Source organism: Pocillopora damicornis, chromosome 1 (assembly GCF_964200805.1).
Source record: "Pocillopora damicornis chromosome 1, jaPocDami1.2, whole genome shotgun sequence".
Classification (NCBI taxonomy): Eukaryota; Metazoa; Cnidaria; class Anthozoa; order Scleractinia; family Pocilloporidae; genus Pocillopora; species Pocillopora damicornis.
The window spans coordinates 32,651,128-32,672,167 of NC_142670.1; the positions used below are offsets into that span (position 1 = coordinate 32,651,128).

At 37.0% G+C, this 21,040-nt stretch overlaps 3 protein-coding genes across 3 annotated transcripts; 2 read left to right on the plus strand and 1 right to left on the minus strand.

Moving 5' to 3' along the window:
* The first annotated feature begins 229 nt into the window (after nucleotides 1-229).
* LOC149053379 (solute carrier family 25 member 32-like) lies at nucleotides 230-2,726 on the plus strand. Its single transcript, XM_089182868.1, has 5 exons — nucleotides 230-295; nucleotides 1,082-1,174; nucleotides 1,729-1,787; nucleotides 2,081-2,131; nucleotides 2,654-2,726. Exons 1-5 carry the CDS (start codon nucleotides 230-232, stop codon nucleotides 2,724-2,726), a joined length of 342 nt encoding a protein of 113 aa, XP_089038994.1.
* A 1,528-nt stretch (nucleotides 2,727-4,254) lies between these two features.
* Nucleotides 4,255-8,810, minus strand: LOC149053380 (uromodulin-like). Its single transcript, XM_089182872.1, has 4 exons — nucleotides 8,498-8,810; nucleotides 8,059-8,208; nucleotides 7,821-7,943; nucleotides 4,255-5,327 (listed from the first exon to the last, which is right to left on the minus strand). Exons 1-4 carry the CDS (start codon nucleotides 8,808-8,810, stop codon nucleotides 4,957-4,959), a joined length of 957 nt encoding a protein of 318 aa, XP_089038998.1. The 3' UTR covers nucleotides 4,255-4,956.
* Nucleotides 8,811-16,960: 8,150 nt separating this feature from the next.
* LOC149053381 (solute carrier family 25 member 32-like) lies at nucleotides 16,961-19,620 on the plus strand. The gene is made up of 5 exons (XM_089182877.1): nucleotides 16,961-17,026; nucleotides 17,812-17,904; nucleotides 18,455-18,513; nucleotides 18,805-18,855; nucleotides 19,581-19,620. The coding sequence occupies exons 1-5, from the start codon at nucleotides 16,961-16,963 to the stop codon at nucleotides 19,618-19,620; spliced, it is 309 nt and encodes a 102-aa protein (XP_089039003.1).
* Nucleotides 19,621-21,040: the final 1,420 nt, after the last annotated feature.

A 21,040-nucleotide genomic window follows, 5' to 3' on the forward strand; every position in this document is an offset into this window, starting at 1 on the left:
AGGGAAAAAAAAACAAACAAAAAGAGAAAAAGGGAAGGAAAGAGCAAAAACAAAAGAGAAGCACAAACATCAGTCTTAGAGTTAAGACCTCGCTATCTTTGCCTAGCTTAGAGTTTACCTGAGTTTATGTGTTTGGATGGAACATGAAGTTTGCTCATATCATTATATTTTACTTGACCAGGGTTACGTTCCAGGTATTTTTGGCGTATCACACGTAGCACTGCAATTCATGGCCTATGAGGAGCTGAAGGAAGGCTACAGTCAATATTTTGGAACACCAATCAACAAGAAGCTGGTGAATACTGTCTGCACGTGTCTGTATAGCTGATTGTATACGTGTTAAAGCTCACAAATTCATCCGAGTTAGCAAACAAGAAACTCTTGATCTTAATCCTTGACATACAAAACATGTGAAGTGCTTTTACTCTGATCATGTTAATAGCTTAGGGTGGATGACTGAAGTGTTGTCATTTACTGGAACGAAACTTTTCTCTCAACTTCCCTCTCCACCCAGATGGATTGATAAGAATCAACCCTTTGCCCCCCCCCCCCCAAGATTGACTGACATCTAACTTCTCCTTACAATATCACCTCTGAATCACACATGGAGGTCATGAGAATAGAGGAAATATTCAGCCACCGAAAAAGTTCTTGACTGTTTAAGAAATTATCCTTGTTAGTATCTTTGGAAATGTACAGAGAACAGTATGGAGAATATGGATATTGATGTTAGGGTGTAAAGGGTTAACACGAACACATGTAATGGCCAGTGGCGAATGTAAAGGGAGAACACGAGAGAGGGAAGGGTGGGGGAAGTTTTTGGCTTCTCATCTTGAGTAGTAGTCCTCCATGACGAGCTTCATCATTTTGAAGCTACAACTGACGCCCAAAAGACAACTTCTATTACCTTTGTTGTACATGTGGCTGGTAGGAAGGTACTCATAGGATGACGTTTATTATTATGTAACCGTGGGTTATCTTGGGAATCACTCTGAAGTGCTGAAAATGTAGTAGTTCGTTTTTTTATATAAAATGTTTTGCTCTCTAATTTATGTTTTGCTAACTTTCATTTTCTTCATAGAGTTCAACTGAGTACCTTGTAATGGCTTCACTGTCGAAACTTTTCGCCGCAACAGCGACATATCCTTATCAAGTGGTTAGAGCAAGACTTCAGGTTAGAATGGGAGATTCATTAGCAAATGATTAATCTTTTGACATAGATTTAGATTTCGTTTTACTGTTGTATGCTATTATCTTGAAATAAACTTGTAGATTAAGGCTGTTTTTAGTTTTCAGGCCGGTGATCTCATCGGTTGGTTTACTGGACTCCAGTTTAATGTGGCCTGTGCTCGGGCCTCGAGCCTCAGCTAGGTCATTGTGTCGGTTCCTTGGGAAAAGATTCGTTAGCCCCACACATCCCCCCTCCCAGTGGTTCAAATGGGCACCAACAAAAGGCCAGGAAAACCCTACAATGAGGATAAATACCAAATCTCACGAGGGAGAGTAGCTTTCACCCTCTTTCAGTCTCTCTATTCCTCTTAAGAAACACGGATCCAAGATGGTTATGAGAACGCACGGCGCGAAGGTTTTGATCCTGTGCCCATAAAATTAGCTAAAACCAATTGAATATATCTGGAGCTGTCTCTAAGCAAGTCTGATTTGTTAAATCGTTCAGTATTTACTGTTTCCTGCTGTCATTTATTGTTCATGAATTTTACTTTTCTAAAGAATCAGTACACGATGGTGGAATACAAAGGCGCGTTGGATGTGATTAGTAAGACTTTCAGGTAAGTTGGAACTTGACATGAGGACTTAAAGTTTTCGATACGTTATAGACTAGCTTTCCATCTCTAGTCAGTTCAAACCTCTACATTAAAGAGAGGTACATGTTTTGCCCGTTTGAAACAATTTGAAAAAGAACTAGACCAAAATTGGCGGAGAAGTGAAACCAGCTTGTTTGAGAACTGGATCCAATTTTTGGATTGACTTACGGCGTAGTGGTAAAGTCCACATTTTTATGAAAGAAGGTATTCTTCTTTTTCTGGCCTCTCCTCACGGCAGGTTCTTTTCAAAATCTTAGGCATGAAGGAGTCACAGGATTTTATAAAGGATTAATTCCCAGTGTCCTCAGGTAAGGCTAAATGTTAAAAATAAATTTGATGATACAAGTAGATTTGCTTGTTAGTTTTATGTGTTAAACCGCAATGTATAATCTAGAATTGGCCAAGAGGTTTTAGTGGGCTCTCATCTTTAATTTTAGGTAGCGCTTTGTAAAGGAAAGGGTCTTAAGAGATGGGGTACCCCCCATAAGGTGTTGGAACTTATTTGCACCCTCTAGTCTGTGAGAAACTGGGAAGAAGAGACAGGCGATAGATACATTAAGAGGCTATAAAATTTGGAGTAGGTGTCATGTCATTGTTTTCGTCAGTTACATGCTCAAATACTGTGAAATTATTAAGATACTTATCGTTATCACAAATGTTTATGCCCCACCTGATATGTTAGTGTAAGTTTTAGCGGTTTTTTTGTTTTTGGAAATCCAGCAAAGGAGCGCTTTAGAAGAAACCCTGAAACTGTAATATATGTAAAACGTTCATTGTCGATTTTACGGTGCATTGTGCGTTTGATTGTTGTTGATTTTGTTTCTTTTTAGAGTAACGCCAGCATGTGCACTTACATTTGTGGTGTACGAAAACGTTATTCACTTCCTTCTGCCGGACAGATGACATCGACAGGATAAATGATGGAATCCGGCAACGGAAGACGATGGGCAATATTACAGCACCTGGTTTTATTATCAGACTTTATTCTGCAACATTTCCGACTGATTCATTTATGGAAAAAAAATATATTAACCTAGCGAAGTTAACCGCCCAGTGCGTTTACACATTTTATCGATAACTTTATTTACCAGCGGAATGTGAATATGAATTTTTTCAGAGCAATTTGGGTAACAATGATTTCTCCCATTGTTCTTTTATAAAGAACCTTCCCCCTCCCCTTTGTCCCTTGTCCCATACGGGACAATATTTTATGTACATCCCCTTAGCACTAACAAAGGTATGAACTACAAGAGATGCCTTTTTGCAATTTTTTTTCTATTACTATTAACTTCATAATTCAAACATTACTTGTGAAAACTACTTGCAATTAATCAAGAAAAATGTTCAATATTAAGTTAAAAATTTCCTTATTTTCCTTTTTCTGTTCCTTACGTTAAAATCTTTTTCAATAACCCTCTCCATTTGTTACTGAATCGTTGCGATGTAAAGTTAAACCCAGTTTTTATTTATGGCTCTGTTTTTACTTTACTGCAACATTTCCTTGTTGTTGTTGTTATTTTTCCCTGGTTATTGACATTAACTTCAGTAAAAAACGGTGAAAGCTACTCTTTCGCGATCGCTATTAGATGAGTGGTATCGAGAACCTACTCCGACCCATGGACTACATTGCCCTTAACGCTTACTCGTGTTTATGTTATGAAACTCAGCTAAAAGTAGTCCGTGTAAGTTAAATTTATTTACAAAGAGATATACAGTTTTTGTTAAATAATGAGATAATTTATTTACAACACTCAAGAAGCTGAGCCACAATTGACCCAGCTCATATCACTTTGCTTTGAAGAGTCTATTTTGCTACGTTGTCAAGAAACTCGCCTTGCTTTGCCCCATTTGCTTTGTGTTCAGGTCTCTTATTGTAAATTAGAGACAAATGAACATCAAATGATTGGAAGACTAGTCTTAGTTAGAATATTGAAATATCAGGCAGTAGCCTTTGGGGGTTACGGTGAGAGTGGGTTTCTTTTCTGTGCTTACTATTTTTCATAGGATTCTTTGAATATTTTTGCATTATATAAAAGGAAAACTTCGCCGAGAGAAACTGTGATTTTGATTTCAAATCTAACATTCCTGTAAAATATTTTTGGCGATGTACTTAAACGGTGTAAAAAGTTGTTTACAACTTGTGTTTGCCTAAGCTACTCTAAATACTTTTTTTTTAACACATTGCAGTTCTGAATACCTTTCTTTTAGCGTGTTTATGTTGTAGGCAAACATTAACCATAGTAAAATAGATCAACTTTTAAAAGCTACATGCAGCTTTTAAACTTAATAATACACATGCAAGTTGCACTCGCCTTACGGCTTTGTGCAATTTGGTCAGTCGTTTAAAATTTCCTCGTTCTGTTTTATCCCAAATTGCACTGGAAACGCGTGATTACCTATATAATATTATTTGAACAAATTTTGTCTCGAATAAATGAAGTGCCCATGCGCTTAGTTAAATAAGCTGTATAGGGAAACTTTGAAGCCATTGTGTAAAGATCTTTAACTTGGATTCCAATAAGCGTGAGATGCAAGCGATCCAATAATTTCAAATGAATTCTGGTCGATTCGGACACATTTAACACACGGTTACGCAGGCTAAACTATTGAATTTTGCTTACTGCGTGTCTGGAAATTGGTTTAACGTTTCAAAATACTGAGTTACTATTATTACGTTAACTTTACGTAATATCATAGGACATCGGATTTTAAGAGTCATCACTTTTTTTTCTATGCCTATAACGAAAGATAGCGACTGTTTGTATTCCCCTGACCAACGCTAAAATAACCATGGTTTATAATTAGAGCAACAGAAGAATGAAAACAACGAAAAAAAAAAAAAAACATAAAAGACTCAAAAACCATAAGCTTGAGAGTTTGTGTCTTGCAGATTTTACTTGAAGATTACTTTAAAGATCCTTCGGGCAATTCTCTCTTCAATGACAAAGGCTATCCGATGAGAATCATCATTCTAATGAAATAAATACTCGTTTGCCACGAAAGTTAAAATCTGCTGATAATGTTGACGATAGAGAAGAAAAGTTGAATACGTCGCATGTCAATACCTTGTACACGTGTACCTACGGAGCGATTTATGAGTCCTCTTACTACGCGAAGTACATTTGCTTTACATTCAGTCTGTACCACAATAGCGTAAGTTACAACTAGGTGGGTTTTTAAGTTCGTAGATAAAGTTGGATCCACAGTTTTTTACAAAAATATATGTTAAGTATTTGCAACCAGTAGAGCGATCACTAAAGCAGACCGTCCTTTGAACCTCACCATCTTCCACTGTAGGATGAGCAGTCATCAGCCAGCCTGACCAGCCTGTACCACATCTGAATGCTGGCACACGCGTTGTTGGCATTTTTGTTCCTGCAGCTCCCACAAAACGATACCATTCCTCAGAGAGTTGGTTGTCACACAACGCTGAACCGTGAGGTGTTACGTAACTTATCTTTCTATTGGCATCACTTAGGTTTTTATAATGAAAGCAAGGATCGGCTGCGAAGTGAAATGAAATTTGCAAAAGGACTGTAGGTATTAAAATAAATGGTTCAAGATATTTTCTAACGTCTTATAATTCTAGCAGCTTGTCAATCAGTGGTGAAACTTGTACTTAAGAAGAAAAGTGACTTTACATTAATTAAGGGGCTAAGTAGTACATGTCAAATCCCGGTATAGCGTAATTGTTCTTTCTATCGGCATCACTCAAGTTTTTATGATGATAATAACATGGGTCGGCTACTAAAATGAATAAACATTATAAAATGTTGCAGTACCAATGATAACATTTTTTTGTTGTTGACATTTTTCAAGTCAATCAGTTCGATAATAACCAGATAGGACTTGCGTGTTACAAGAACAACTATGCATTAAATTAATTTTAAAGAGAATTTTACGTTGGACAATAATGATGCAAAAAAGAACTAAAATGAAATGATAGTATTATAAAGAGTTATGTTTCCTCTTACTTTTATCGCCTATCAAAGCCTGTAGTTGTTTGTACCTCAACTGAATGCTACCAAATGCGCTTAAGACATTTTTGATCCTCACCTCCCACACAACGATACCAGCCCAGAGGTATTTGGTAATTACACAATTATTTCCCATGACTGTGTAAGAACTTTGCCTATTGGCATCATCTAGTTATTTATAACCATAGTGCAAATTGGCTTGCAAAAGTCAAATGAGTTTGATTGATCATAACTGTTATTATAGGGGAATCTTTTAAGGTTAGAGTTTCTTAACAGTTTTTTAGTTCCACGTAGTGTGTCATGTCTGCATCATGTAAAAGTTCGTGTAAGGTTTTAAAAACATAATCAAAAGTTTCAAACATTAAAGCGATCTTCGCAGTTTTGAACACTACTATACTGGCAGTAACAGTGCACATATATGATTTTCATATGTTTACATTAATGTATTCGCCAATTAGATGGTTTATTTGTAACTAGCAGCTCCCAGTTAGCCTGTTAGCTCAGTTGGTAGAGCGTTGCACCGGTATCGTAAAGGTCATGGGTTGAAATCCCGTACGGACCTGAATTTTTTTCAGGCCTTATTTTCACTACTAGTTCAGTGGTATCGATAACTGCGAGAATTGCCTCTATATTCGTTTCTTCAACCGCAATGCACATGCATGATTTTCATATATTTATAGTCATGTATAATCAAAAGTTGTTTCGTTTTTATACACAAGGGAGCGTAAAATTATGCCTCCTGGATGTGAATTTCGAATGAAAGTCAGCTCTAAGCCAATTTACTGCTACGTTTCACGTGGGAAACAAAATATAGATTTCATCGCCTTCATGAAAAACCAAATTAACCTTTACATTCAAAACCATCTCCAATATACGTAGGATTGCAAGAGCAGTTGTATGAGCCCTGGGTATTAGTGCAAGATGAATTTGGATGGCATCCGTTCATTTTGATGGTATGAGCCTTGCTGCATTCGTCAACGTCTGAGAGAAAACAATCAATTTTCCATGGATTTATAGGTGCAGTCAACGATGGGTTTTTGACCAATCACGGCGCTCTTAGTATCTTGATTATTTCATTAAAACTTGATGATAATAATTTCCAACTTCTTCCCTCAAATATATCTTAAGCGTCAACAAAAACTCAGTGCCATGCAAAATCACTCACATATCCATCTTGTTTTCATGCTTTTGTCAATCATTGATTTAAAGTTCAATTAAAAGTAGAATATCAACTATATCAGTTACCAAATTTGTTCATTCAAAAGTCAGGAAAATTACCTAAAAGGTCCTCAATATGAGAAAGGGCTGCTTAATTAAAACGAGTTATGACTGAATGATCAGTTATCTTATTTTCTTGCGACGCGGCTGAATGGTGCGGCGCTGTTGTCGAACGTGTCAGTAGGACTATTCCAAATATTGTAGCCAAGAGATTAAATTCACCTGTGCAATTTTGTCCATTTCAAGTATATCCAGGCTGACATTCACATACATGTGATCCAAGGGTGTTGTTGCACTTAGCATTCACATGACAGGAGTGATTTCCTTTACACTCGTCAATATCTGAGAAACCGTAAATACATTTTGCACTTTATTTTTGTCACCTGACGATTTGTAATTACTTTAATCATTTCAAATAATAAGTAAAAGCTTTCACTTTTTCGTCTTTAACGAACTAGACTTTTGAAACGTGCAACCTAGATATTATATTCTCTTCTCTAATGTTTTTTTTTAATTTCCTAACATGATGGCTCTGAAAAAAACCGGATGTAGATCATGGCAACTCCGTGCATAAACATGTATGGGTAATGCTGCTTAAAAAGACAAAACTTAACAATAGTAGGACAGTAGTTCCTGCTAAAATTGCATTGTGTAATACTAAGGGTCCACTGATATAGCATGCAAGCCATTATTGGTCTATTATTCACTCATTCGATTGCAGATAGCTCAAATGTAATTCAAGTGTTTTTTAGGCGAAAAAATAATTAAATGTTGTACCTCGGCATGTCTGTAACTATTTTACCTGAGCACGAGCGTCCATCCCCAGTAAATCCTTCTTTGCAGGTGCAATTATAAAACCCAACAGTATTGGAGCAGTTTGCATTTTCGTCACAAACGTCATTGCTGCCTTTACACTCATCGATGTCTATTTGAAAATTAATCGAAGAAATCACTGAGACAAGGTGAAAACATTTCACAGAAGGCCAGGGCAAGGGTAGACCAAACGCTGTGTAAATTCTGTTCTTGGTATACTGACTTACCTTCCAAAATCATGTCGCAATAAACCAACTTTGAGCTCCCGACATTAGTTGGATCCAACCAGTAATTTTTACTGATGCTGTCTTTACCTTCACTTAATTTTATCTCTTGGCACGATAACGCTGGTAATTCAGGAATAGATCCTAAGGGGGCTAATATATAGACATGACTTCATTAATAGTTTAAGGGTAATAGAAGTTGCAAAACAGATTAGATCTGAAAATATATTTGTCCAGGCAAGATAAACATGGAATAACAATAATTAAGAGCTGAGAAGTTTAGCTGATATCAATGTATACATGGAAGGCGAATTTTGCTTTAAGACACTGACTCTATTTAATAACCAACCAATCGGACACCAGCTCTCAGAAAGTAGCGAGGTCTTACTAGGAACTCACTGAGAAAGATTTGTATGTAAAATAAACTAAACCGGATACATACTTCTACCACTAATGCGTCCCATGTAAAAGCGTAAATCATCTGGCTGAAAATTATCGGGCCTTGCTTCCTTGGTTCGGGATTTCAATTCACAGGACTTTTCCCCAATTACATAATTGTAGCTTTGACATATCGTTTCTCTCTCACAGGTGATATCGCACACATGAGGAGCTGTTACTGGGACCTTTTTAAAGACGAATCCTTTGAGAGCCATACCAGGTAAGCTAACTTCTGTCTTGCACGGAATGTTGGCAATAGCGAAGTCCATGAGATACAAAGAGACCAATAGGATTAGGAAGCTTGAATTCCTCGCCATTGCCTCTGATGCTGAAATTGGAAAGTATACGTTATTTAGGAATATGCATTGAGTGTTTTTTTCTGGCCCATTGATTTAACACAAACCAAACCAAACAAGTAATCAAACAAAATGCCCCCCAAAATAGGCGGAAGGACAAACAAGCGGAAGAGAAATGAAGAAATCCATTCTGAATCGGTTGTAAGTCAACTACATGTCTATTAAATGTTACTACTGTTGGAGTCGCTACACCTTTGTTCATCCGCAGCTCTTTGATATTCGTAACTTTTACATCTCTTGCAGTTATTTGGGAATTATGAGTTGCGGCATTTTGGCGATACAAAACATATCGTGACCGTCCGATTTATGGAAAAGAAATAAAGAAATCCATTCTAAATCGGTTGTAAGTCAACTACATGTCTATTAAATGTTACTACCGTCGGAGTCGCTACACCTTTGTTCATCCGCCTCTTTGATATTCTTAACTTTTACATCTCTCACAGTTATTTGGGAATTGTAAAGGTTGCTTCCTAGACAGAGTTGCAGCTGAGATGTTGATCGGCCTCAAGATTAAAAGGTGACAATGAAACGAGTGAGGTAAGCATTCATATATTTTTTGATAGACTTGATCCATTGTTATTTTGAGTTACGGCATTTTGGCGATGCAAAAAATATCGTGACCGTTTGATTTATAGGAGAGAATATTAATTCATGTCATGGCAAGTTGATAAGAAAAAAAGTTCAGTTGTGAAAGTTGTGCTTTCCTTACGTTAATATTACTGTGCTTGCAATTTTTCGACACCCTTATTAAACAATGCCGCACAACTTTTGCGCCAAAGATTCGGTTTGAACAAAATGATTCGATTCCTCCTCCATATCAATTTAAGAGAGGAGATGTGAGGTTGAATTTGCATTATGAATCCACAAATTGAAATGAGGCTTTTTAATTGAAAAAGGCCTGTTGAATTGCGGCAAAACTTTGGTCTCGATTTCTCAATTGTTCTTTAGAGGTGAAAAGTTTTTTTTGTCGTAGGTTGTGTTTGTAAAAGATGAGTGCTCGCTCCTTTGAAGTCTTACATAAAATATTTAGCACCATATGTTGGAGCTCAAACGCTTGCAATTTTTTCTTTAATGTATCGACACACGGACGAAGCACGTTCGATTTTACCGTTTTATTAGCACAGAGAACAACATTATTTCTTATCTTAATGATAACAGAGAATTTGACTAACCCCGAAAAGGAATAACGAATGATAAACACGCAATTATTCCTTAGAGCCCCCGCACTCACCAACGTCAGGGAGACTTGATTATCACCTTTCAGAAACTTTTAAGCCTAAAAGATATATAATTCACCTCTGCTCAAAAACGAGTGCCCTCAAACATTTCAGAATGATGTGTTAACATACTTATAAAAAGCTCTCCAGAAATTAGATCAGCACTTTGCGTCAAATCGTCACCAAGTAGCTTCGATTCTTAATGCACAGCCTTTGTGCATTGAAATTTAAGTCGGAGATAAGTTCATAAAAAAAAAAAAAACATTGTTTTGAGTATAGTTCCGTGACCGAAAATTACGAATTTGATGCATAAAGGACATTTATTTTTTATCACTTTAGAGAATGGAAATGAGCCGAACCTCCTTACGAGGTTTCTATTGTAGGAAAGACGCCCCGTGGACGCAAATTAAAACCGACTGAGAACACCTGTGGGGCTTGAAGATAATCAAGTCCTGAAGATTACACTTCTCGAAGCAGAAAATAAGTACGATCGATCAAGCAATTTGAACTTTATTCTCTTACTATTTATTCCGAAAAAATATTTTTTGACTGAATCCCAAAAATACTGAGAGAAAAGTTGTCTCGAATCATTTATCCAAGGTGAAGCTATTGATTCCTTTGTTGCCAAAACTTACGTGAACGCTATCAATTTCTTCTTTTTTTTGATGTTGAAGTTAGTCTTAATGACTACTCCAGCCCTCTGCACATGCAGAATAAAACAAGTTCCCGCACGACTTTGGTACAATTTTTTTCATTTGACCTCTTTGGAGGCACCGCAAAACCTCAAAACCGTTGAGGAAAGTAGAACCAAAGTAGAATTCGACCATCGTCGTGTTAAAAACAAATACACAGGCCTTTTATAGATAACAATCAAAGGTGATATTCGGAGCATCCTCGCAGCTACTGTACCGAAGCAAAAAAATGTCCCTATGGAAATATCGTTGGCTTTTATGTTCTATGTGATAAATTTTGGTCATGTTTTGAAACTGAGAGATTTTGGAAAGCATTATTACGCCGCCACAAATTGCTGTGAAACAGCACTTCTAATCAGCGAGAAAATAAAACGGTGTACCAAATAGGCCTTCCGCAGTGACTCTAAGCCAGATTATAAACTGGCATATTGAGGAATTCTCTCTCGCGTAAAATTAACGAAAGAAAAGTGTTCCAAAACTTTGCGCCGCAAAAGAAGTCGTAGAAAGTCGATAACAAGAAATTTCATTTTGAACTTTCACTTGCGAAGAACATTATTGCTTTATTCACATCGATTATGCTCCATTACAAACGTGAAATTCGAGATGTAATACAGAGTATTTCCAATATGAATGAACATGTCCTTTTTGGACAGATTGTTTGAAAAATTGATGTAAAGCTCATGTTTTAAATCGGTTGCTTTCAAGAAAAAAAACCCTTACTTTGTTAGTTGGAGAATTAGAAATATCAGGTCAAAATAATCGAAATATCAGTTAACATCTTACCCGTCAACAGAAAAAGGAAAAGCAAATCCTATAAAAGGACTGCAAAACTCAAAACTAATCGCTTTAAGTTAAATTTTTTCCAGATTCGAGGGATTATCGCATCGAATTCGTTCGAACAATTTATTTTCCTTTTGGTTTTCTCTAAATGAAGACGTTGTATGTTCCGAATAGTTTAATATAGTTTTTCATTCTTGGAGTGTCCACTAGAGTTAAAGAAAACTGGCTGACCTTTTAAGATGCAGCACCTCTCCGGTAAGAAATTCAAAACGCATTACAAAGAATGCTGTCATTAGCATTTGTTGCCTCATAATTGCAGCTGATGTCATAGTAGTCAATAGAATGACTCTTAATTAATAATTAATATCTCGTTCCTGTCTGGTCCTTGAGAATATATCACACTGCCTTTTTTTAAAGTCTGGAAACGGTTTAGAATTTATTTATAAATATCGCAACTTTTCGTAGCAGTCTGAGTGTCTCGAGTGTTACTTTGGGTAAATAGAAACATATTCTACTCTAATGATGATTTTAGATGTATGAAATTCATATATTTGTACTGCGGCGAAGAGACGAAATTAAGAGATCCTCGGAGCTAAGAACACTACTGAAATGAGTAGTTCAAAATAGGACCTGAAAAAAATTCAGACCCATACGGGATTTGAATCCATGACCTCTGCGATACCGGTGCAGCGCCGGTACTCTCTTAAACTTGCCACTTGCCGTAAATATATAGAAGACTCTGTAACGATGAAAAGAATCGCACGCACCCTAAGAGGTAAATTAAGAATAAGGAATAACAGGCTTTTGTTCCTTACAGGTACGCAGTTATTACGCAATAAAAAAGTAATTACCAGCTTAAATAAACGATTTATTTTACACACATCGAACCTCTGCACAGGCTTCTGCCTTTTTTTGATTTAGTTATATTTCATTTTCGTATCATCATTCTGTTGTAAATTATTTCGTGGACACAAGTCATCAAGAGTAATTAATTTCATGAACTTAAAAAAAGAGGAACGTACGATCCATTGAATGAAAACATTAAAATTTCATGGGAGAAAAGGCGTCCTACATTCTTAAAATATGAATGAAGAGAACCCCTGCACGTTTTTAAACGAATTCCGTGTTATATAAGTTTGAAAAGAAAAAAGAAATGCATTTTTTTTTCGATATAATTCAAAACCAAAGATGGAGTTTAAAGCTACTTCATTTAAAAACCATGGTGTTATCAACATTTTTATATTTCAACCGTTTGTGGCCACAGTAGACAGTTTCAGTCGTGTTATTACAAAACATCTCCTCATTTCTACGTAGTTCTTAAGATTAATTTTACTTGATTTCATATCGTGGTGGCCTGGAAAACATTTTTAAAAGTCATAACACACAGCAAGAATTTTGTTATAAATGGCAATAATTCTTAAAAACAAAGAAAACCCTTCATTTTTTCATAACAATGATAGCTGATATCGATCTCACCCTGAAGGAATAATGAAAAAACCTACACGAAGCAAGAAAGGATATTATCTCTTGCACGCAATGTTCTTTATAACTCCTCGTCCTCAGCAGCGTAAGAAGACTCGATTATCATTTCTTATGGGCTGTTAAGCTAAGACATGTCGAACTTCTAGAGTTTTACTCAGGTTTTTTTAATGATAGGAAGGATCGGCTACAAAGTGAAATGACAATTGCAAAAGGACTAAGATGATTAAAAATCAATGTTTGAAGGTTTTCCCTGACATCCTATAATTCTAGAAGCTTGCCAAAAAGCCGTAAAACTTGTACTTAGCCAGGAACATGACTATGCATTGATGCAGATGCTCGTAAAAAGTTCAGCACAATATGCTAATATATTAGAGTATAGGATTTTAATTTGCGTCAAACCCCACATACAACACCCCATAATCGGTTACTATCCAGTACTTTGCAGCTTGTTTATGAAATGTAGAGGCCGAGGCCGAGACTTACATAACTAATAAAGATTTTGGTCTATTTACAAAGCATTTCACAGGTTAGAATATTGATGCAGTGAGTTAATTATTAATATCATCATTTTTTGTTCGGGTGATAATAGCACACGATTACCACAGACTAGTTATAGAGAGAAATTTAAACTACTTTTTTAAAGACTCCTCAGTCAATATTTGTCGGTTTGCAACTATGGGTGCTGTCACAACAGTCATTCGAAAAAATGTTACTAATAAATAAATTATTGTTCCTGTCTAGTGCTCGAGATTTAAAATACACCGTTTATTTCAGTCTCAAAAGCGTAGAGTTTTTACCGTAACATTTGTAGCTCTACTGCAGCGGGATGAGTCAGGCTTGAAATTTTGGCTTAACAAGTACTTTGGCTCTTTAAAATTGTCAACAGCCTTAATTATTAAAAAAAATTAAACGAGTTTTTAAGTATAGGGGACCATGAAGAGGAGTACAAAGAGAAAAGAATCACGCCCCAGGCAATCATTAGAGTGATAAAGGAGTGATACTCACTTTCAGTAGGTTGTCTAGTATACAATAACTATACTTCTAACTCCTGGCGTGATGTGCGGTTGGGGTCTTTGGGTATTTAGATCCCCGGTGTGCTCTCCACGTTAGTACGAGGTATCTTCATATCACAAAAAGGGATATAACATTGGTTTCCTATTCCGCAGGTATTGCGTACATATGTCGCAGGTCAAGAAATTTTTATGAAGTTGACAAATTTGTGGAATAAAAGAACCCTTCTAGGCTTTTTCAGCTAATTCTGCTGTCCAAGAACTTCAAAAAAATTATTGACAAAAGAATAAGAAAATCGTTAAAAGCATTGGTTTGCGAAATGGTGAAAAAATTAGCATAACCTCAAAAATTTGATGGCTGAAATAACAATGCTGGTGCACCAAATTAAATAGCAGGTCTTCTCTCTCTTGGGGCTAAGACCATAATGAGCTACCCTTTTAAGAACGAGTCTCTAAAAGAATCCAACATCTTGGGAAATGGAAATTTTCAACCCCCCTTCAAATTTTGCATGCAGTTAGGCACTCAGGGGGGATGCACAAAAATGCCCTTTTTAAAGGTCGCAGCACTCTTGTTGCCATGGTAACAACGGCTGCTTGTTCGAGGCCTGCGGCCTCATTTTCATACAAAAACCTCGCAAAAAAAGAGTGAAATGTTTATTTCTCTATCTCAAGCTAAATACAACATTACAAATTGGCACTTGTACCATATATAGTGACATCATTCGTCTACACTTTGATTCATTCAATTTCCCCTGGGAGTGAATGTGAACACACCAATAGATTATTCATCTCGGTAAAGTTTCGGTCATTTTGGTTGTCGGGTAAAACAGGGAAAACGTTTATCTGAATTTCTCCAAAAGTACACCAATACTGGAACTGAAACTACCCACCTAGCTGGTTACAATATTCTAGTTTTTAAATATGTAAAAATCTCTGCGGACCTGCCCCTACTTTTTATAAAAAAGATGAATATAACGCAATCTCCCAGTGATTTACACGAGAGGAAGTCAAAGGTCCTTTAATTTTCCCCTGAGGTAGCCGGCTCACCAGGAAGGAGATCGTTCGGTCCAATATTGTTAGTCTGTGGAGATTATCAAGCCAATAACTTGAGAAGATTGTGCCCTTTGGTTCATCAATGACAGCATTAATTATTTCAAATCTGTATTTCTCGGTCCAAGCGACACCAAAAACAGTTCCTTTGTAATTTTGTAAGCACTTTCTAGAGCATTTTATTGTCACGGGAAATAAATCTCAAGGCTCAAAGCCAATATAACGTTCGAGCAGGTGAAAGACTCCCTGAAAAAAGCTAAATTTTGGAAATTGATTGTGATGAAATCCCTGTTCCGTTTTCTGTACTGCAGGGATACTGAGTAGTTCAAAATCTCCACTTTGTGATGATTTTCGCGTCGTACAAATTGCCATTGTTGCGACTGAGTTTTACATGTAGTACTGCCGCTGACAAGCTGCGATTTCTGCTCTCAGATTCCCAGTGTTTACGAGTGTTCAATTGAGGTTTTGTTCTTTATTTTTTGGCTGTTTTTTACTTAGAATGCGCGAAAATCTGCTGATATATCCAAAAATGTCCATTTCTTGTCTTCTTTGGAACGAACCATCGAAACTTCATGGAGAAATACAGCGTCATGCCGTCGTTACAAAGTACATGTTTTTGACAAATGACTGGTATGAGGATAGTTTGGTATAGATTAGCCGACTTCAACATGTTTCAAATGACATACAAGTATAACAGTGTATCTTCAGAGGACTTCGGATCGCTCAAATTCCCATGAAAGAAGGTGCAGCACTCGGAATCTGGATGATATGCACACGATTTGAGGTATATGTTTGTAGTTACGTCGGATAGTCCTCCATGAAGTTTAATCAATTTTTTTAAAAGATGACTTCCAGAGGCGAGATTTCTCTTCGGGATATTGCTCATAAGATAAAATTCTTCCAAAGCCGTGCATGTTTCATTTTTCTGAAACATTTGTTGTTGAGAACAGTAGATGCAAACATCACCAAATTACGCAATATCTGATCTTGAGCCTTTTTCTCGAATTGCTCCTATAAAATGTAGAGGCAGGCCCGCAGAGATTTTTACATATTTAAAAACTAGAATATTATAACCAGCTAGGTGGGTAGTTTCAGTTCCAGAATCGGTGTACTTTTGGAGAAATTTAGATAAACGTTTTCCCTGTTTTACCCGACAGCAAAAATGACCGAAACTGTACCGAGATGAATAATCTATTGGTGTGTTCACATTCACTCCCAGGGGAAATTGAATCAATCAAAGTGAAGACGAATGATGTAACTATATATGGTACAAATGCCAATTTGTAATGTTGTATTTAGCTTGAGATAGAGAAATCAACATTTCACTCTTTTTTTGCAACGTTTTTGTATGAAAATGGGCTCCCAGACCTCGAACAAGCAGCCGTTGTTACCATGGCAACAAGAGTGCTGCGACCTTTAAAAAAGGCATTTTTATGCATCCCTCCTGAGTGCCTAACTGCATGCAAAATTTGAAGGGAGGTTGAAAATTTTCATTTCCCAAGATGTTTGATTCTTACAGAGACTTGTTCTTAATATTGTAGTTAGTATGTTTTGGTTGCTGCATATGCGCTAAGCCAACAGTGGTTTTCAAACCTCCTTAAAAAAAGGAGGGAAACAATCAAAAAGAGAAAAAGGGAAGGTAAGCGCAAAGACAAAAGAGAAGCATAAACATCAGTCTCAGAGTCAGGAACCATACAAAGCTATTTCAGCCTTTTTTAAGACCCCGCTATCTTCGCCAAGCTTAGATAATGGTATTGTGAGTGATTAACCTGAGTTTATGTGTTTGGATGGAACATGAAGTTTGCTCATATCATTTTATTTTACTTGACCAGGATTACGTTCCAGGTGGTTTTGGCGTATCGCACGGAGCACTGCAATTCATGGCCTATGAGGAGCTGAAGAAAGGCTACAGTCAATATTTTGGAACACCAATCAACAAGAAGCTGGTGAATACTGTCTGCACGTGTCTGTATAGCTGATTGTATACGTGTTAAAGCTCATAAATTCAAACGAGTTAGCAAACAAGAAAGTCTTGGTCTTAAACCTTGACAAACAGAACATGTGAAGTGCTTTTACTCTGATCATGTTAATAGCTTAGGGTGGATGATTGAAGTGTTGTCATTTACTGGAACGAAACTTTTCTCTCAACTTCCCTCTCCACCCAGAAGGATTGATGAGAATCAACCCTTTGCCCCGCCCCCCCCAAGATTGACTGACATCTAACTTCTCCTTACAATATCACCTCTGAATCACACATGGAGGTCATGAGAATAGAGGAAATATTCAGCCACCGAAAAAGTTCTTGACTGTTTAAGAAATTCTCCTTGTTAGTATCTTTGGAAATGTACAGAGAACAGTATGGAGAATATGGATATTGATGTTAGGGTGTAAAGGGTCAACACGAACACGTGTAATGGCCAGTGGCGAATGTAAAAAGAGAACATGAGAGAGGGAAGGGTGGGGGAAGTTTTTGGCTTCTCATCTTGAGTAGTCATCCTCCATGACGAGCCTTAGCATTTTGAAGCCACAACTGACGCCCAAAAGACAACCTTTATTACCTTTATTGTACACGTGGCTGGTAGGAAGGTACTAATAGGATGAAGTTTATTATTCTGTAACCGTGGGTTATCTTGGGAATCACTCTGAAGTGCTGAAAATATAGAAGTTATTTTTTTATATAAAGTGTTTTGCTCTCTAATTTATGTTTTGCTAACTTTCATTTTCCTCATAGAGTTCAATAGAGTACCTTGTAATGGCTTCACTGTCGAAACTTTTCGCCGCAACAGCGACATATCCTTATCAAGTGGTTGGAGCAAGACTTCAGGTTAGAATGGGAGATTCATTAGCAATTTATTAACCTTCTGACATAGATTTCGTTTTACTTTTACATGCTATTATCTTGAAATAAACTTGTAGTTTAAGGCTGTTTTTAGTTTTCAGGCCGGTAATCTCATCGGCTGGTTTACTGGACTCCAGCTTGATGTGGTCTGTGCTCGAGCCTCGAGCCCCCAGCTAGGTCATTGTGTCGATTCCTTGGGAAAAGATTCGTTAGCCCCACACACCCCCCTCCCAGTGGTTCAAATGGGCACCAACAAAAGGCCAGGAAACCCTACGATGTGGATAAATATCAATTCTCATGAGGGAGAGTAGCTTTTACCCTCTTTCACTCTTTCCACTCCTCTTGAGAAACACGGATCCAAGATGGTTATTGGAACGCACGGCGCGAAAGTTTTGATCCTGTGCCCATAAAATTAGCTAAAGCCAATTGAATATATCAGAAGCTATCTTTAAGCAAGAAGATTCTTTTGTTAAATCGTTCAGTATTTACTGTTTCTTGCTGTCATTTATTGTTCATGAATTTTACTTTTCTAAAGAATCAGTACACGATGGTGGAATACAAAGGCGCGTTGGATGTGATTAGTAAGACTTTCAGGTAAGTTGGAACTTGATATGAGAACTTAAAGTTTCCGATACGTCACAGACTAGTTTTCCATCTCTAGTTTCAAACCCTCTACATTTAAGAGAGGTACATTTTTTGCCCGTTTAAAACAATTTGACCAAGAATTGGACCAAAATTGGCGGAGAACTGAAACCAGCTTGTTTGAGTACTGGATCCAATTTTCGGATTGACTTACAGCGTAGTGGTAAAGTCCACATTTTCATGAAAGAAGGTATTCTTATTTTTCTGGCCTCTTCTCACGGCAGGTTCTTTTCAAAATCTTAGGCATGAAGGAGTAAGAGGATTTTACAAAGGGTTAATTCCCAGTGTCCCCAGGTAAGGCAGAATGTTAAAGATAAATTTGATGATACAAGTAGACTTGCTAATTAGTTTTATGTGTTAAACCGCAAGGTATAATCTAGAATTGGCCAAGAGGGCTTAGTGGGCTCCCATCTTTAATTTTAGGTGGCGCTTTGTAAAGGAAAGGGTCTTAAGGGGAGGGGTACCCCCATAAGGTGTTTGAACTTATTTGCACCCTCTACTCTGTGAGAAACTGGGAAGAAGAGACAGGCGATACTGAGATACATTAAGAGGCTATAAAATTCAGAGAAGGTGTCATGTCATTGTTTTCATCAGCTATAATTATGTTCGAATACTGTGAAATAATTAAGATACTTATCGTTATCACAGGTATTTGTGCGTTAGTGTAAGTTTAGCGGTTTTCTGTTTTTTTTTTCAAATTTCTTTCATCAGATGAGTGGTATCGAGAACCTACTCCGACCCGTGGACTACACGGCCCTCAACGTCTATTGTCGTGTTCGTGTTATGAAACTGAGCTGAGAATAGTCCGTGTAAGGTAAATGTATTTACAAAGAGATGCACAGTTTTTGTGAGATAATGAGATAACATACACGATGTCTTTCTATTTACACCACTCGAGAATCTGAGCCACAGTTGTCCTAGCTCATATCACTTTGCTTTTAAAAGTCCACCTACGATTTTTCTATATTTTGATTCGTTGTTAAACTCGCATTGCTTTGCCTCATTTGCTTTATGTTCAGGTCTCTTCTTGTAGACAAGAGACACTTGAACATCAAATGATTGGAAGACTAATCTTAGCTAGAATATTGAAATATCAGGCAGTAGCCTTTGGGGGTTATGGTGGGGGTGGGTTTCTTTTCTACGCTTATTATTTTTCATAGGATTCTTTGAATATGTTTGCATTATAAAGAAGGAAAACTTCACTGTGAGAGACTGTGATTTTGATTTCAAATCTAACATTCCTGTAAAATATTTTTGGTGATGTACTTAAACGGTGTAAAAAGTCATTTGCAACTTATGTTTACCTAAGCTACTCTAAATACTTGTTTTTAACACATCGCAGTTCTGAATACCTTTCTTTTAGCGTGTAAATGTGACGGGCAAACATTAAACGTTGTAAAACAGGTCAACTTTTAAAAGCTACATGCAGCTTTTAAACTTAATAATACACACATAAGTTGCACTCGCCCTACGGGTTCATGCAGTTTGGTCAGGCGTTGAACATTTTCTCGTTCTGTTTTATCCCAAATTGCACTGGAAACACGTGATTACCTGTATAAAATTATTTTGACAAATTTTGTCTTGAATAAATGAAGTGCCCGTGCGCTTAGTTAAATAAGCTGTATAGGGACACTTTGAAGCCACTGCGTAAAGAGCTTTAACTTGGATTCAAAATAAGCGTGAGATGTAAGCGATCCATTAATTTCAAATGAATTCTGATCGATTCGGACACGTTTAACACACGGTTACGCAGGCTAAACCATTGAATTTTGCCTACTGTGTGTCTGGAAATTGGTTCAACGTTTCAAAATACTGAGTCACTATTACTTCGTTAACTTTATGTAATTTCATAGGACACCAGATTTTGACTGTCATCACTTTTTTTTCTACGCCTATAACGTAAGATAGCGCCTGTTTGTATTCCATTGACCTACGCTAAAATAATCATGGTTTTTAGTTAGCATTTGAAGGATGAAAAAAAAAAATGAAAATAATACATAAATAAAAGGCTCGTAAACCATAAGCTTGAGAGTTTGTCTTACAGATTTTACTTGAAGATTACTTTAAAGATCCTTCAGGCAACTCTCTTCGATGACAGAGGCTATCTGATGAGAATAATCATTCTAATGAAATAAATACCTGTCTGCCACCGAAGTTAAAACGTCCTGATAATGTTGACGATAGATAAGAAAGGTTAACAACGTCACATGTCAAAACCTTATACATACGTAACAACGGAGCGATTTGTTAGTTCTTTTACTACGCGAAGTATATTTGCTTCTCATTCAGTCTGCACTACAGTAGCGTGAGTCACATATAGGTGGCGGTTGAAGTTTGTAGATGAAGTAGGATCCACAGTTTTTCACAGAAGTAGTCTTCGTGGCTTTGCAATCAGAAGTACGATCAGTAAAGCAGACCTTCCTGTTAACTACACCATCTTCCACTGTAGGATGAGCACCATCCAACCAGCCTGACCAGT